The sequence below is a fragment of the Botryllus schlosseri genome, chromosome 5 (genome assembly GCF_051294905.1).
Source record: "Botryllus schlosseri isolate E-star chromosome 5, Bs_hap1, whole genome shotgun sequence".
In the NCBI taxonomy this organism is placed as follows: Eukaryota; Metazoa; Chordata; class Ascidiacea; order Stolidobranchia; family Styelidae; genus Botryllus; species Botryllus schlosseri.
Window position 1 is genome coordinate 26,080,390 of NC_137240.1, and position 18,594 is coordinate 26,098,983.

At 38.7% G+C, this 18,594-nt stretch overlaps 2 protein-coding genes across 9 annotated transcripts in view; one reads left to right on the forward strand and one right to left on the reverse strand.

Annotated features, from left to right (window-relative positions):
* Nucleotides 1–18,594, reverse strand: part of LOC145439535 (uncharacterized) — a 355,509-nt gene that overhangs the window by 88,305 nt on the left and 248,610 nt on the right. The window lies entirely within an intron of this gene.
* LOC145439536 (kalirin-like) overlaps nucleotides 1–18,594 on the forward strand; it is a 106,345-nt gene that overhangs the window by 50,859 nt on the left and 36,892 nt on the right. For 6 of the 8 annotated variants that reach the window (XM_080317026.1, XM_080317027.1, XM_080317030.1 and 3 more), the window contains 13 exons: nucleotides 2,022–2,162; nucleotides 3,354–3,451; nucleotides 4,289–4,398; nucleotides 5,756–5,874; nucleotides 5,993–6,188; nucleotides 7,147–7,284; nucleotides 8,230–8,359; nucleotides 11,568–11,861; nucleotides 12,609–12,743; nucleotides 13,690–13,812; nucleotides 14,485–14,594; nucleotides 14,878–14,995; nucleotides 16,119–16,362. In XM_080317026.1, the coding sequence (XP_080173152.1) occupies nucleotides 2,022–2,162; nucleotides 3,354–3,451; nucleotides 4,289–4,398; nucleotides 5,756–5,874; nucleotides 5,993–6,188; nucleotides 7,147–7,284; nucleotides 8,230–8,359; nucleotides 11,568–11,861; nucleotides 12,609–12,743; nucleotides 13,690–13,812; nucleotides 14,485–14,594; nucleotides 14,878–14,995; nucleotides 16,119–16,362 (1,956 nt within the window). The remainder of the gene's footprint in view (nucleotides 1–2,021; nucleotides 2,163–3,353; nucleotides 3,452–4,288; nucleotides 4,399–5,755; nucleotides 5,875–5,992; nucleotides 6,189–7,146; nucleotides 7,285–8,229; nucleotides 8,360–11,567; nucleotides 11,862–12,608; nucleotides 12,744–13,689; nucleotides 13,813–14,484; nucleotides 14,595–14,877; nucleotides 14,996–16,118; nucleotides 16,363–18,594) is intronic. The other 2 variants (XM_080317028.1, XM_080317029.1) reach the window with 2 other exon arrangements.

Here is an 18,594-nt window from a genome sequence, read left to right on the forward strand (position 1 = left end):
CGCTCTCCTGTTTTAGCTTGTTACTGAGCATATAAAACTTGGGCTAATTTTTTATTATGATGTATTATAAGAGTAGCAATTTGACTTTGATTTATCACCGACCAGCAATTTCCTAATTGTCCTGAAACTATTTGTTTGCCTGAAAATATTGTATCTGTACTCAATAATTGAAGATTGATGCTTCACCATCTTGTTTTAATAATTCAATCGCAGATTATGAATCTCGCTTGTTCTCCTTGACTTCGCTTTGCCTCTAAGGAATCAATATGTGTTCAGCATGTAACTGAGCTGTATAGTGGGTGTAAGGAAGGTCACTACAGCGTACTAGGCATACTACGGAAAACAATTAGCTTGTCATTCCAGGCACATGCTGCTTTAGTGACGTTGATTACTGTCTGCGGGTTGGGGAGATAAATGTTGGCTCGATATTGATCACAAATATATATTGATTATGTGGATTTGGTTTTGCTTTGCACCGCCATTCATGGGTATAACGGCTTGGTGTATGTACTTGATCGGTAGTGGATAAGAAGATGTGCAGATATGTTTAGGATTTAGGAACGTTGTCTTGTAGTTGTAAAATTATCAAGTTTGACACATGGTTGTCCGTGAAACATACTTTGTACTGGTAGTATATGAGAACATCATTCCTGTCAAGGATCTATGCTATAATGAGCTGATATGAGGGAATTAATATGGTGGTCAGTATTGCTAGATTCTGCTTCTTCTCCGGGGTTTGCTGAGCCAGTCTCATGGTTTGGCGGAGCTTAAGATACAAACCTGACTAGTGCAGAAGAGGTCTCTCTAATATGCAGTAAATATTCATAACCGTCTTCTCGTTTTGTATGAAAATCACGTTTTAATGGTTTGGCTCATCAGGCTATGCTCTATGTGCACCTGTGTTCTACAGTGACGTATAAGATTGCAATTTGGTAGATTTTTGACTTTGAATTAGGGGTTATCCGAAGGGTTGCAGTACTTGCAGATTAGTGTAAGGGTTTGACAGGTTAGTAAACATATTATAGAACCACTGTGTTAGATCTTGGATAAGTTTTCTGATATGTTTACGGTCTTTTGTTATACGAGATGGCCAAATTAGTTAGTGATTATGCATGCACAAGTGGGGACAATTTACAGGTCTAATTGGTCACAAGTAAAGAGTTTGCCTTCTGAAGCAATACTGCAAGTACCCAATAGCTAGCTTCAAAAGACATTCAGAATTCAAAATTTTGCACAACGCTCTGCTCTCTGCATACCCTAGTAAGGGCTCGAAATCTTTTAATTTTAACCAAAGTTTAATATATATATATACAATATACACTATGATACGACATGGCCAATGGCCATCCTCTGATGTTCCGATGTCTCTACATCTGATTTTGTTGTTCAGAACTACCTATTTAGGCTCATATTAGTTTCGACACGGGTTCTGGATCTAACCACAAACAATCTTTGATAATGCCCAAGCCGAGCCAATTGGATCTTATCAGTAGGGTGCGAAAAAATGTGAAAAAATGGAGAACATGTAGAGGTGTGGGCGCCGGTCTCTCGTTTCATGGACTGATTCTATTCTGATTTCTAGTCTTCCTGAAAATACTGTTGAGAGAAGTGTACCGTGCAAAATGAATGAATCTTGCTTTACAGACATTTGACATTCAAGTGCTTATGACGATGAACTCTGATTTGATATGAAACTGAATTATGTTGTATTTTTGGATTAAGAATTTAATTCAACTGAGTTCTTGCGAATTCAGTAAATCTAATGTAAATATCAGAAAAACTGTACAGCTAAATATTTTTTAGTTTTTCAACTGTAGATTGCATGGTATCATTCATTGTCAATGTTATTAACTCAACAACATCGTTTGTCGTGTTAATATATGCCTACTGATGGAAGCCGTTCTTGTGCACTGGCCTGTTAAATTTCCCATTTACTCTTCCTTGATCGGATGAACGTCATCACTCGTTAAAAGAACCTGCAATACACAGTGTGCGGAGTATCAGTTTTCATCCTTCTTCAGGCGTGCTGCAGGATCTTCTGCAGAAGGAAAACCGGGTGTTGCAACTTTGGACGTTGAAAAAGAAACGCCTGGACCAGCAAAACCAGTATGCCACTTTTGAAAAGAGCGCGAATATCACTCTGGACTGGGTGCAGGACGAAGGTAAAGTATGGTTTCCTAGTCCTTTGCGGTGTTGGGATGACTCGAGTCATGAATTTACTCAAGTCCCTTGCCTGAATAATCGCCTGACTTGGCACAAACTGAATACCGGTATGTCTGATGACTTGAAATGTGAGATTACCTTGTTGGAAAAGAGTCACTTTGAAATGCTGCATGACTTGACTCGTTAAATAACTTCGAATTTTTTAAAAATTATTGTTTAAATTACTATTTGCCGTGACTCGAAGATAGTGACTCGATTCCAAAACTGGTCCTTTGTGGTTTTCAAAAATGTGTGCACCGATCGGTGATTAAATGAGACCTATTCCGCGTTTGTGTCACAGTTTACGAGATCCAGATCTAATCCAGTGTTGTGAAACCCGGATCAATTTTACACCATTTTATTTATTTGATTAACCCAGATCTTGAAAAACCCATGAGATCAAATGGCCGTGTCCTTGATAATTCACTAGTTGCGCATTTGCAAGATAGTGAAATTTAATATGAAAGTATTGATAATTTGACAAGTTAGCATGCATGCTGTCAGTGATTTTCACAACAATAATATATTAATATTGAAATGAACTTGAATATTTTTGGCTGACACTCGTCACGAGTAATCATCTGCAACTAGTAGAGAATTAGAAAGAACATCGTATATCAACAATCGTATACAGTGTTCTATCCAATTCTCTACTAGTTGCTGACGATAACCCCTGACGAGTGTCAGCCAAAATATTCAGGTTCATTTCAATATGAATATATAGTATTCAATTGTACATTGAAGTTCTGTACCTCCAAGGATCTCTTCAAACTTGGTGATTCAAAATCATGTCCAAGTCCAGCAATTTCGGAGTAAAAACGAATCTGGATCCAATTCTGTTGCCAAAAAAGTCTGAATCCACCTATTTATAGTATCTGGTCTATTTTACAAATATGACATTATATTGAAGAAATGTAACCGTACACCAGCACATCTTCAGTCATAATTTCGAATATCAGCTTGAAATTTATCCTTTCTTTTTGTGTTACGGGCCGATGTCTCCTTTCCGAATTAATATGACTCCCTCTCGTTCAATTTCATTTGTTGACTTGATGTGACACATTCGTATGATGAGACTGGTGTTGATCACAACTAAACTCTGTAACATCAGAAGCCTCGGTGTGAGATAGTGATGAGAGGCCTTGTTCCAGGTAAGAGGTATCTGGAATCGAAGCATGGAGTCGGCTCAACCAGGGAAGAAACACAGAGACTGTACGATCAGCATTTGGAATTTGAGCTGCAAGCAAGAGTAAGCTTCCAATATTTTTATCAATACTAGAAATATGGATGTGTTACTACCTCTAATTACTCATCTTATGTTTAAAGGTGACCTAAGTTTGGCAAATGTGAGGGTTAATTTGTGTCCGTCCTCTTTCTTAATATTATAATGTTTGTGGCGAAAAGAATCCTACTATACCACAAATAAAATCAATATTGTGCATGTACGTACATATAAGATGCATTTTGATGTAACATGATATAAGTGTGTCTTATACTTCTGTAATCATTGCGGCCTGAGAACTCCCAAGGTGTCTCAATTGGTATACAATATCCCCAACTTGTTTCTTATTGAACCGAATCGGCAAAATAAAAACCAAGTCTCTGCCTGGACACTCATTGACTTTATTGCACTATGTCATTTTCAATTGCATAGCTAAAACATATCTGCTAATTGATATGATGCTCTGTGGAATTATGTAGGATTATGTAGACTTATTCTTGGACAACCGTTTTCGACACAATATTCCAAGAATAGTTCATCAAAAATCTTATTAAGGTCATGCCACAGGATATTTTTTTGTCAATTCCAAGTCGTTGAATTGGCAAGGCCCAGGGGCTTCAAACTTTATAACTCGTGGACTTAACATAATGTGCAAGTTATTAGCGACATAACATTTTGCATTCGTCATATAAATAAGATACATATGTTGTCCTACTATCATATAATTGTCATCTAGCTGCATGGTTTGTGTTGCATTCGGAGTGATAATCTGTCGTTATTTCACTGAGGCACAGCAGTACTGTTATGTTCTGTGGCCTGATTGCGTTATGCATATTTGCTTACCTGCCCGCACATTATTTTTAGGAAAGAAACAGAAACGCCAAAGTTTTGCAAGAATTCGCGACGATTTTTATCGAACAAGGAAATCCGTACGCGAAGCAATTAAAAGAATTAGCGAAAGCCGTTGACGTGAGGTACGTCGAATTCAGTGACCTTATATATTCTGTCATTGATAACTGCACATCATCAATTTTCTACTTGGTAAATTTTTTCAAACGTATTACTTATGGTATGGAGTTGAACGTGGTTGTCAAAACACCTTGGAAGCATCCCATCATCACTGCGTGCGTGAATAGCTTTCGATCAGGGGTGTCAAATTCAACATGGGTCAAAACTTTGAATCGCTCGAGGTCCAGACCAGACTAATGATACCAAATTGTTATCTCCAGATATATACCTCTTGTTTTCACTTGAATACTACGTTATCAACCTATATTCATAGTATATTGTTTTGTATTACAATAATTGCTGCTCTATTCCATTGGCTCTAACAACAATATGGGTGGCATATGTCTACGCTATCTTTGTTCTATTGGTAATGTGACGTTAGACCTGTGTATGCGTATGGGGAGAACTAGTTATTGTACTGGGAATCTGGGCATTGGGATTTGTTATTATTAGTTCACCGTTAGGGTTTCTCTGGAGGACCTTTTGGAGTCTGAGGTTTTACATTAGTGCGACCTCAGATATTTGAGTTATATCCTTTGTGTAACTATCATATTCTGCAGGTAACCTGCCTATAACAGTGCCTATCACCGCGTTTGACATTTGCTGTGTTGAGGGATTATGTAATGGAAGTATTTCTTACTAAAAATCTGAACTTTTGTTAGAAATGTGCCGGATAATTGAGATATTTTTCAATATACTCATAATTGCTTCGCGGCAGGATGAAATGTCTGGCCTACCGGATGTTTGACGACTCTGATTTTTAGATCATTGGTTTTTAATCTCTGCTAATCTGGTGGACCCTTACGCTGATCGCCAACCCTTTGGCAAACCCAATATTTGTTCTTAGTCACAAAAAAATATACCACATTACACATATAATAGTTGCTATAGAACACTGGTGCACAAAATGCACTGCATCAACCGCAGTATTCAAAGAACAAAACCAGCATGATTTTTACACAAAACAAAACAATGATAATGAATATTTCCTGCATATTCAGTGTGACTTTCAGGTGTATGTCGTGACCTCCAGGAAACCCCTGAAACGATGTCAACGAATGCCCCAGGTTGAAGAACCACTGATTTAGATACATGGTATGGATGTAAATATGAGTTTGAGAAATAGGAGAGTTGCTCAATTCCTATGTTAAGTATTATGAAAGGTCTGCTATTTTTGAGACTCTGTCATGCCAAACTGTTGACAACCTCGTACGGCCACCCTGAGTCATGCTTTACGGTTCTTTGTGCTTGATGTAAGTGCCGGTTAGCAAGCAAAATCTTTCTGTGGCTTTGTAATTGGGTGGCCGATGTTACTCTCGGCAGATACACGGACTTTCTACAAAAGCTGCAGAGATATCAACGCCAATTGGAAGACGCCCTTGGCATGGGGTCGTCGCAAGCCAAGACGGAAAATCAAGAACAGAGATTAAGCGGAATTTCCGGTAATAGTTGTGTTTTTAAATTTTTGGTATTTTTTTTCAATTTACTGTTCTTGAAAAAAATTTCATTTTATATTTATATATTTTATCGACTTTGCCAATCTGAGTTCCGTGTTTACAGCAGGATCTTCCGGATATTTGTCCGGTTCGAGTATATCCGTGACGTCGCAATCGGCGATAAGCGTCCAGTCCCAGCCGCTGGTTAGTAATGTGTCGTCTCATGCAGAACGGCCTTTGACCCAGCTGGACGAAGAAAGGCAGAGGCTGCAACGCAGACGGGAGCATATCATGACGGAATTACTACAGACGGAAAGAATGTGAGATTTGCTTACTCTGTTATGTGTCAGTTGGTTGTTTACCAAATTTCGAGGAATTCAGTATTCAGACTCCTGTCTCACTCTTATTCCTCTCCCTGTATAATTGTCGGCGGTGTAGCCAGGATTGGTCAACATTTCAACAGAATTGTTGCTTTTGCAATTTCAGTAATCAAATTTTTAGTTTAGTTGTGCTTATTTTTGTGTATTTCAATGTATTTTCTCATAGGTATGTAGGGAAAATTAGAACAATTACATTAGTCAAAATAATCAAGCTTCTTGTTTCTATCCCGGTATTGTTCCAATACAACCAGATTTCATCGAATTTGAAATTTCTACGAAATTGTACTATTCTCCTTTTTTGGCAATAAACGTTATATTATTTTGTGTCTGAACAATTTTTTGCCGATAGTTATATGGAAAATATTAGAGCAGTATCAGTTTTTGAAGAATCAAAACTCACGGTATCATTTCTAATTTGATTATGCGTATCGTGGCAGTGTAACCAGATTTGGTCTTGTTGAAAATTTCAACAAGTGTTTTGCAATTTTACTTATCAGATATTTCGGTAATCAGTTCTATATACCTTTGTGCCTTTGACTTTGGGCCTATTTGCTTCCACCGCAACAACATAGCTTAAGCTTCTATAATTTTGCCAGCCATAGCATAGGGTTGTATGATTATGCTGCAACTCGTAGCAATTCAAAATTGAAGATAGCAACATCAGTCGTCTGAATTTCTCAATCAAAGTTGCTGTTTCTTACTGCTGGTCCACTGGTCCATGATGGCTCATTTTATGGTTTTGGGAGGTTTCATGACCTCTGAAATAACACTGATAAGTTTTTAATGCCATCCGTTCAAGTCATACCTAAAAGCAATATGGTCTCTACCTAGTTATCTGGCTGGTGCGTACCGAGAAAAACTGTATCAGGGAAATCAGCAAGCTTGTTTTCATTTACAGTTATGTAAAAGACTTGGCGGATTGTATTCGGTATTACTTGGACGAAATGCGGACGGGCAGATCGGATATTCCTGTCGGCATCCGCGGAAAAGAACACATCATTTTCAGTAACATTGAGAATTTATATCAGTTTCACAGGTAATCTTTCAGGGATTCTCTTCATTTGAAAACCGTTCATACACTTTTGTTGCTTTGGTACAAAGTTCATTAAGGATATTTTTACGGACTTGACATGACATTATTTGAAGTGACGCCAGCTGCTTGGAGTGGATTGTGTAATAGCGATGAAACTCTTTTACTTGAATGAATGACAGATAAAACGTGGTTGATATGAAAGATTGCATAGTCACGGATGTCTTTTCTTTACACAATCATCCAAAATACCTTTGTATATTTACTGATAATCAATCTCATTCTCAAGCAAAGAAACCCATCAGTAGTTTTAATAATCTTTTCGTTTCCTCATTCCATGGTTGGTAGAGCGAAAGTATTCATCATCTGGGTTGGTCTGTGGAGGCGTCTTGTTAGAGTATATCTACAGGAATAATATAGCATTTGAGGTGGTTGGTTAACGATATTAGGAGGTACTAATACTTGATAAATGTACTGGAAACATACGTTAGGGTTGTTCTAAAATAACTTTTATGGCGGGTAACTCAATGATTGAATTGTTAGGTTGCTTATAAAAAACGCTGCACACCAAATTTGGTTCGATTATAACTGGTAGATGTGAATGCGCAGGACTTCGAAAATTTTTAATTTATTATAAAAAAATCCAATTCTACTGTAAACCCCATGAAATATTTGACTGATTTGTCTACAAAAATTTGGCAAAACAAATTCCAACACGTAGAAGCAAAGTTATCTGAGTTTTTCATTAATAATTTGGGAACAACTATTTGTTCAGGCTATTTTTGCGAATCTAAAACACTGCAGTAACTTTGCTTCCAGAATCCAGAAAAAAAGTTATTTTTGAATAACCCTAAAATGCAACATTGTACAATGTCGATCCGTACGATAACACGTTTCACATTTATTTCTACTCGTAATTTGAATACCTGACGGCAATGCCATCATTTGCAGCGAGGTGTTTTTGAAAGAATTGGAAAAGTACGAACAGCTCCCCGAAGATTTGGGGCACTGCTTTGTGACGTGGGCTCAGGATTTCAATATGTACGTGACTTTCTGCAAGAACAAGCCAGATTCACAGCAGGTATGCTCGCTGTAGTTGGTTTTACATTTCATTGATTTTCCCGTGGATATAAATTGTAAATATGTGAGACAGCCTTTGCGCTCCTTCGTTAAAATGTGTCTGAGGTACAATTGTCCTGCTTGGCCTACTTGTAAAAATTTTTCAACGAACAAAATACAAATGCTGTTGTAATAACGTGCATAATGGTAACTACATTATGTATGTGTGATCGTGATCCTGGGATAGGTCGCAACTCCATTAAAAAACTATGCAACCAACCAATGCACTGTTCCCGATGAACTGACCTTTTGGATCATTTCCGATTTAATGTTTAGAACTTTTTGAGGATATGTGTCATCAGGTAGGTATATACACACATGCATACACAATATGTATACGGCCGTAAACCAAACTTTACGCTGATTGGTCGAGAGACAGTGGCCATGGATACGGCGCAGCAACGGAGGACGCTGCATTTAGCTACGCCTAGTTGGCACTACGATGTATTCCTATAGCCGTGTAGACTGCATAAAAACGACAAGATTACAGTTAAATGTTTATTTCTTCATCAATAATAAAATTAGGAAAGGATATTAAATATTTTGTAACGTATACTAAAATATAATGCCGAAATACTGCTGTGTTTATAAATGCAGTGCCACCAATGGCAATGAACTGGGGAAGAACAGATTTTTCCATTCATTTCCTTCCAATGCAGAGGTCAGGAAGGCTTGGGAATGCAGAGTAAGAAGGCAGGATTTCAAGCCTACTTCCACAAGCTTCATTTGCTCCTCATCGACGACCTCACTGCAGTTGCAGTGACTTAAAAAGCCCAGAAATCACAGTGAGCCGAGCTACAAGTCGGCAGCTAAAGACCCGATGAATCGCGAGCCGATGCATGAGAGAGTGGAAAGAATGTCAAAGACAAGAAAATATGCATTGATCAGTTCAAATACTGTCATGTCGTGGAGCACAAAGCCTTAAACAGGCTAAAAGCACCACTGCTGTGTCCAATTATAATAATAATGATAATAATTTGCTCCTACTACTTTTGCAAGGAAGATTTTGCTGCCAGTGCATTTTAGATACACCAATACAGTCACGTCTAAAGAGAGTTGCGATTCCCAGTCGCAATCTCCGTGGTGAAGCAGAAGATATGCGCATTGCAAAGAGGCGGACCCTGAACTCCATGCCGTGTCAACTGTCTTCCTCCAATGTTGTGGATGCTGCACAAGCAAATCTTACATTGTCATCTGGTGATCCTGATCTTGAATCGCCATCGTGTAGCCTTGAAAGGGAATCTTCAAATCCATCACCTGAATCTTAGGGTTAGAAGCCAACGAAGTCAGTCATATGCAGATTAGCTACCTAAGCCCACAGGACATCAGAACAGAGAGGATGTGCGGAATGGGGTAAATACATCGGGCTCTTCGACTCACAAGTAGCAATTTTGGTAGGGTTTTGGACTGCTTTGAGGGGAACAAGACAGCAGGTACTACATATTCAACATCTCTTTTCAAATCACTTCAATGACAGTACAGTATGAACAGGTATTCAATATTGTGGGGGTTATTGCATGAAGAAAGGGCCATTCAAGACTACTAAGCATCACTCATGTGAATGTAGCAAAGATTGGTCATGTTCTTTTTCCATATGGATATCTGGGTGCTTCACATGATAGAGTGATTCTAGCTGAGCAGACCTCATCTGCACTGGTGTGCTTGAGGTATTGTAACAGCACATGCGATGAGTTCATGAAATTTGGACTTGGGCAGAAATCACGGAAAAAGAGTTTTTATTTGACTGCTGCTAGATAATTAGCCTACATCACTCTTATTGGCATCAAATTCAGGCCCAAATGTATGCCAAAAATAGTCCTGCGTTCTTATACTCTGCCTTCCCAAGCCTATCTGTCCTTTGCGTTGAAAGAAAATGAATGGAAAGATCTGTTCGTCCCCAGTTCATTGCCATTGGTGGCACTGCATTCATTAACACAGTAGTATTTCGGCATTATATTTCAGTATATGTTATTAAATATTTTATTTCCTTTACTAATTTTATTACTGATGAAGAAATAAACATTTAACTGTAATCTTGTCGTTTTTACACAGTCAACACGGCTATAGGAATACATCGTAGTGCCGACTATAGGTTGAGGTAAATGCAGCGTCCTCCGTTGCTGCGCCGTATCCATGGCCATAGTCTCTCGACCAATCAGCGTAAAGTTTGGTCACCAGATGTTCTCGCATTCCATTTTTAGCCTTGGCGCACTTATGGGACTTTTCTACTTATTTTATTAATATTTTGGTCAGCGGAGGCGGTGCATTTGATGAATAGGCATTCAGTTCGTTTTTTTTTAAATGTAAGATTATGATTAGTGCACACCAAAGTCACGATTTTGCTTTCAATCTCGTTTCTTACCATAGTTGAAGTGGCAATTTTGGTGTCATTGGCATGAATCAGGTAACAGATTGTGCGAAAGCATAATGATGCGTTTTTATGGTTTGTGTTTTTTTGACAAATATTATCATAGAATAGTCGTCTTCTAATGGATCTTTAACCTCCTAATGGCCTCGGAACTGAGATTTCAGATGAGATAAAACAGCAAGGCAGTGTGACCTACTCAGATATACAGATCAATGTGTCGCTGGGTAGACAAATCTGAGATGATTGTATATGATTATGTGGCTCTGATTATATGGACAATGTCTCTCAGGTCCTTGTATTATGGAGGGTTGGGGTATAATATGTACAAAAGGTCAGGTTGGATGCTTTATCCTATTCAGACAGCGTTGTCAGGTCGGAATTATGTTTTCTGTTCCATACAATCTTCCTTCATTTCACTGTTGCTGGGGGGGTTAAGTTCATATTTGAAAGTTCAGAAGTGCCGAGTCAGCACTGTTTGTGTGAGATTCGCACTACTTAGGTCACACGGTATTTCTACTCATGATTTACGAGCCAAAGCACGTAGACGGCTGATGGCATGTTTGGGTTTTGCCTAAACGCAGGGAATCCCGACAACACGTTTCTGCCGTAAGGTATGACACACAAAGGTCTTTTGTAATCGCTACTAGTTGTTGACTGACAGCCCTAAAGAGTGTCAGCCGAATATGTCCGGGTTTGAATATAATATGCAATTTAACATTTTCTTGGGATTCAAGGAAGCCCGCCCGTAATAAATTAAATATTTGTATTTTTCAGACTATTTAACCCGCTCAATTCTGTTCAGCTTTTAATCGAACAGTCCGGCGGTTTCTTTGACCAAATCCAGGCTTCCGCCGCTCTCTCCAACTCGATATCTTCGTACCTGATCAAGCCTGTGCAGCGTATCACAAAGTACCAGCTGCTGTTGAAAGAGCTGCTGGCGTGCTGCAAGGACGGTCCTGGCGAGATCAAAGACGGTCTGGAAGTGATGGTGACCATACCGAGAAAGGCAAACGACGCACTGCACGTCAGTTTGATCGAAGGCTTTGACGAGGATATCACGCTGATGGGGGATATCGTACTGCAGGACGTGTTTCAGGTAAGGTGTCGGCCAGAGGTCGTCAATGGGACTGTTCGAAAATAATTTTTTACTGGCTACTTCATAAAATTGTTAGCTTGCCTAAAGAATGCTACACACCAATTTTATCTTAATTTCAACCTATAGAAGCATTGCTATTAATGCTATATAAGGAAAAGGTTTAGGATTTATTTATTAAAAATGATACAAATTTTTCAAATTTTACTGGTTACCGCTTGAAATGTCACAAAATTTCGGATTTGACAAAATAGTACCAGTATTGTTCAATTTTATTTATTATATATCTACCCACCGTAAATACTATGATTTGAAATCCTAAATTTTGAACATCAAGAACTTCTCTTCAGCGGGTTGGCATTGAGCCAAATTTACAGTGCATGGATTTTGTAGACAACCTAACAATCTCATTGCAAATAAGATTTGAAAAATGTCTATATTTATTTTTATTGAATAATCCAAAACTTTTTTCTTATATAGCAACGCTTCTACAGGCTAGAACTGATGCCTGAATTTTTTTTAGGTAACCTTACAATTTAATCAGTAGCCAGTATAATTTGATAAAAGAAGTTTTTTTTTAACCTCCCTAGAATAGCCCTATTGAGTATAGCTGAATAGTCACACAAATTTTCAGCAATTTTCACCCCAGAGTATCGTTATAATTCGTGGTGGATTTTGGTATTGGACTATTTAACAATAGGCAAGGCCTGGTCTAGCAGAACATTTCCTGATGTCTGTACGTTGATTCAGGTCTCCGACACGAAACAGCTGATTCGTAAGGGTCGTGATCGCAACATCTTCCTTTTCGAACACGGCTTGCTGGTCTGCAAAGAAGCAAAAGACAACGGCGGCAAAAGCAAATATCAGTTCAAAGTCAAATTCCCTGTGAGTATGGACCGAGATTAGTTATCAGATTATGATACAGTCATTCTCTGCAAATTAAAATAGTTGTTTCACATGTATGTCAAACTTGGGAATTTCCGTCCTGTCTTTTGTAGGATAGTATAAAAGATAAGAAAGTACAGTTTAACTGACTGATTTTTGTTACATGCTTGCATAATAGATAAAATACCACAGAATTATAGGGAATGTAGGAGTCATTTTGACTGATTGTAATAAGATTGCCTAATTTGGCAGTAATATTGCACTGGTGCCAGTGCCACCCACAAATTGAGAAGCATTAAAGTTATATTCATATAAATGATTGTCAGTTAGTGTCGTTTCGAAAATGGTTACAGAAAATCTATTGTTAATTACCTCGTGATGTCATTAAGTGATGATCTGCAAAAAGACAGTTATTTTGTTACACAAGAGATAAAGTAAAGCTCGTGAATTCTTCAGATTGCTGGCATAGTACTTGCTGGTATTTGATGGTTGCACAGCGTTTATACTTTTGGCCTGTAACTTTATGACGTTAACTTGCTGATTATGATGGAAAGCAAGCATTTCTATGTACATGTGGTCATCACTCATCATATTTTAATCGGTTACTGCTTTTTCACACCCATTTTAGTTCTGATCACGGTAGGATGTCTTCCGGCATTATCAGTTTAGTTTATCTGTTTATGTGAGCACTTGCAGCCAAATGTCAACAATTTTTCCGTGTCATTTTTTCGTTGCTTTCTGCTCGACATATGTGTCCTTTTGTTATGATTGCATTTTGTTCATAATGAAAAATGTGTGATAACAAACAGAAAAGTTAATTTTTTTGACACTTCAGACCTCACTGACTGATGAATTCAGATTGCAAAAACGTGTTTTTGAAGATTTATCCTCACCAAATCCATCCGGGAATTGTAATCATCCTGCGAACACCTTGCTTATTGTTCAGGCGACCGAATTAGGAGTCACCGACGCTATCGAGGGCGGCGAACAGTGCAAGTTTATGGTGTGGGGCGGTAAAGCGAGTGACGGAAAATTTACCCTGAAAGCTAGCACGTCGGAAAATAAGGAGGTGGGTCCTCGTTGAATTGCATTAGTATTGACATCACCAGTCCCAGAAATGTCTCCTGTCCATGGAATCCACTCAAGTTTTGTTGCAAACCCTATTAGGGTCCAAGACCAGCCTTTGCGGGTGGCTGCTGTTTCGATCCTGGATAGTGGGTACGAGAAACATTTCATGACAGCTCAAGGGACAAGAGCGCTAAAAGGTTCAAGAAACGCTGGTCTAGTGATTGGCATATTCGTAGCGCTCAGCCCTGTAAATATGCAGGATGTAGTAATTTGAGTAACGAAATTCCAAGTCTAACAGTAATTGAAATGTCAGATTCGTGTATAGAATCGGTTTCTAGTAAATTCGAGACTTGGTGAATTGGAATATCGATTACTGTTATGAATGCATCAATGATTATGAGCGTGTTGAATTCGGCTTTCACTGAGGGCAGAAGTTATCTAAACTGAAATTCTTGTTAAGAATAGATCTCTTGCCAGATGGCAAGCGCTGTATAATTTCAGCACTCGCTACTAATTGTAATTAACACTAAATTCTGATTTGAGTACTCATCTGTTTCTATGTAATAATAAAAAACTGGAGTCTACTTTATCTCGTTTCGTAATCTGTAGGAACTCTACTTTCCGGCATCAACGGCTTAAGTCGGCCATGCTCCATATTTTCTTTTTGCAACAGGACTGGGTTCGGAAGATCCGCGAAGTCATTCACGAGGCTCGCCTGCACATGAAAGAAACCTTGCAGTTGAAAGCTGGACCCACGTTTAGAAATTCACAAAGGTCTAAAAGGTAACGCTACCGTGCCTTTACACTGTCGATGACATATTTTTTATATCTTTCAAGTTTGCAAGCCAGATAATATTGAAAACTGATGATAGTATGCCGCTTCAATGTACAATTGAATAGTACATTCAATAGACCTTTTCATTTGTACTTCCGCTTCGAGCAGTTTTGACATGTATCGCTACCTCAACTGACAAATGAATAGAGATGTAATGAGTTACTTTCTCTTCAACTTGAGTGGCAACAATGACTGCTTTGACCCCTTCTGACGTCGTGTGTTTGTATTCAGAGCGAGCGGCGCTACTATGCTGGACGACGACAAATTCAGCGAAACTAGCAGCGGCGGACAGCCGGCCGATTCCGTGTCTCTCTATTCCAGAACTTCGCAAAATACGGAATGCGATCGGGTGAGTGCTCACTGCTCAGTTTATCGGGACTTGCAAACATGGTTTAGCATTGACGTAATGTCAACGTCACAATATCTGTGCTTGGCTTACCTGATTCATACAGTCGTATCTGATGGTATCCAGTTCACAATTCAAATACGCTTGAAATGTTTCCTGATTTCTACTGAACTGTTTCCAGAACACTTGGAGATGAGTACATCTCTCTTGCAGCAAAATTTGTTCTGGTTGCGAAAATCAACATAAAATGTCCAGTTTTCAAAATTTCAAGGTCCATTTTTAAAACTTGAAAAAAATCAAGTTTTCGAAAATATTTGAATTGTTTTTGGCATATCTTGGTCATTGTTACGTCTGCATATGTGTTGCAAAGTTAATGGGAGCCAATATATGGCTAAAATAAGATGAAAACTAGTAAAGTTAATTTTCTCAAAATTTGTAAAATGGACATAAGTTACTTTGATACCACTGCGACGATATAGTCTTCCCGCAGTATTTTCCGTCGGTGTTGCCTTCTTCCAGCAGCAGCATACGCAATTCCTTTCTGCTTTTGCAAACCGCATTTTAATGCTAGCGAAATAGTGGAATGTTCCTTCGTCAGCACAGTATGATTCTGAACCTCTCACCTTTCAAAAGGTTGTCTACTTTATATTTAATACATATCTTCCATTTCCTCCAATAGCTTCATCCTCTCAACGTCAATCGTTGTTGTCAGATTCTTTTGTGGCCTGTCATAAATCTGAGCTTCGAAGCATTCCGGTCGACTTTATTTTGGAAGTTTACAAGAGCAAGATTTTCAGACACATCCAAGCCATAATAGTGTTGTCTTGATCGCACATAACACCACGATTTTTTCATCGACCGACCTCATTGTAATGTTGGCAGTGTGCATAGCATTAGCTGGTGACTCCACCAGTAATGCTGTTGTTATCATCAGTTGGACTCAGTTAGTAATGCTGATTGCTTCACTTCCAACCCTTGATTACCAATTATGAGCTAATTAGCACCAGTATCAATCGTAAATGATGACATGATTTTCAAACAGGCACTGTGCTATACGATTTTTGCTGAATTTAAAATAGTTTAATATATATTTTGTTGAAAATTAAATTTTTCACTTCAACTTCAGTACGCGACGAACGATCATATCCTGGTGGCACAAGACTACGCCCCAAACCGTCCCGACCATTTGTCCATCCGACGCGGTCAGACCTTGGAAGTGATTGACGGGTCTCGCGAAGACGGCATGCTGATGGTGAAAGTGATCTCGGGGTCGCCCGGGTTTGACGTACAACGCTCACAAGCTGCAGCTATGCCCACCCGGGATCCAAGCCCCATTACGAGCCAAGGACTCATTCCGCTTTCTTGCATAGGTGAGTTTTTTTTCTCCAAGTTCTTGCACGGTTGCACTATTTGTTTGAAATCTTCAACATTGCCACCGACAACTGTGATAAAATCCAAGCTGCGTGCATTTGGTTCCAAGCTACCTGTTTTGTGAATCTGCTTCAATACATCGTCAGAGTGATTCTCTACCTTTTCAGCGTGCGGTCCAGTAATATTTCAAAACAAACGTTGTAAACCAGGCAGCTTGCAACAATGAAAATCAACCCAAAATGTGATTACGACAAAAAGTATGCAATTCAAAACATTGAATTAGATCTTACATTGAATGAGAAATTTGCAGCCTTGTTAATAATGATACATCTGCTAAGTGTGGTTCCGTTGAAGTTTCATTCAGCAAGGCAAAATACGGTTATAATTCTATTTTTAGCTTTGGGTTTCTTCAGAAACAAATGCGATTTAGGTGACCAGCGCAAGCGTCAGAAAATGAAATTGATATACGTTTTGCGGATCGCCTGCAAAGCTGTAACTGTTTGAGAACCACCTCCATTTCTGCCTCTACTTAACTTTTCGATTGTCTGTAAAGAGCTTTGTTTGGTACAAAAACACACAGTGTCAAAGTTGTAACCAATAATGCAGTAACCAACTGATGTGCGCAGTGTTATTTTCTTAAGCACACTGGTATTTGAGGGCGCTTTGCATGATGACTCGTTTGACATGCTGTATGCACAAGTATACTCCGGTAGTTCTGTTACTCAACAAGTTTTGAACGCCAGTAGATGCCAAGGTAAGGTTTTTGTCCTCGGGAGTTGTCAGACACCAAGCTGGAAGAAATGATATTGTGATCTCCATTCGAATATATTTATTAGAAGTAATGTAATTGTCAGCCTGTACCGGTCTACGTGACCAGAAGTACACAGATTGAAGACGGAACTTTAGGTCAAGTATCTTGGGCAATGACCTGCGCCCAAATATGGAAACGGAAGCTGCCAGCATCCAACCAGGTTGCTTCACTTCGATTATATGTTGATGGTAAACGTTTTCTAATGAAGGTTTCACGGCGGTATGCTGTTATATATTTCAATATCCTCACACACTCTTATACCCTAACGATATTCTATGACTTGCAGCAATATCGCTGCATAGTTGCTCATTAAAAAGACAGTATTGATTTATGCAGCTCGATATTTTTGATGATTTGTTTACACGCCTAACAGCTTTTATCAGGCTGTTGATCTAGCCTAACAGGTGTCGCGATCCTCAAATGCACTATGACATGCAAAATCTGCACTTGTGATGCATGAATTTACTTCACCAGATATTAGTTTTTCACTCGAGACCATTTGAATCGTGGCGGTTATTTGCAGACATGGACTGAAATTATTTTGCCTTGTACTGCTGTATGGTAGTGCAGAATGCCTTTGTGTTTATACGTATCACATCAAATTTTAAATTTATTCAGAAGTATGAAACGTATTTTTCTGCATTGTGTCGTAAAAAGAATTTAGGCGTACGTCACAATGTTGCACGTTTTGTACGAAACTGTTTAAAATTGACAACTCGTTTCGGGCCAGTTATATGTGAAAGCTATACGGAGACTTTTAAACGAACTTTTTGACAGTGCAATTAAGCGTCTCTTGACAGTGTAATAGTGGCTATGGCAGGCAAAAAAGTCGTATTTCTTTCAAACCATACAGAACAATCACAGGATAGTGGTATTTACTATTTAACATGACTACGCAAGCTTCGCCTTGCAGAAACTTCAATAGAGCCGCATATATTCTGTCAAAAAGACAGCCTTAAAAGATGTTACCAACATTACATTCAGTAGCGTCGCAATTCAATTTTGAGGTCAAAAAGTTTGAAGACCATTGTTGCAGTGTGCGTTTGCAGAGAACATTTGTGTAGAAAAGTATCTTGCTAAAACGTATCTTCCTTATCTCCTTATCTTATCTCCTGCGTCTTCAGAACTTGATCATTCGTGATGCGTACATTAACTTCCGTGTATCCGCAGCAGAATGGTTACAGTTAATGAATCATATTCGCATCTTTTCAGCAATTTATTATTCAATACAATCGCCTCATGATTAGTACTTTTGAAATCTGTGAACATCATTCTAGAGTCTATAGAAATTCAGCAAGGAATCCGATTGAATGTACACTAATCTAAACGACCACAATGACTATCTGAAGAAGCATAACAGTCGTGACGGGGTGATGTCGTTTGCCACTTGATTCTGCTTACGCTTTATCAATTATGATAA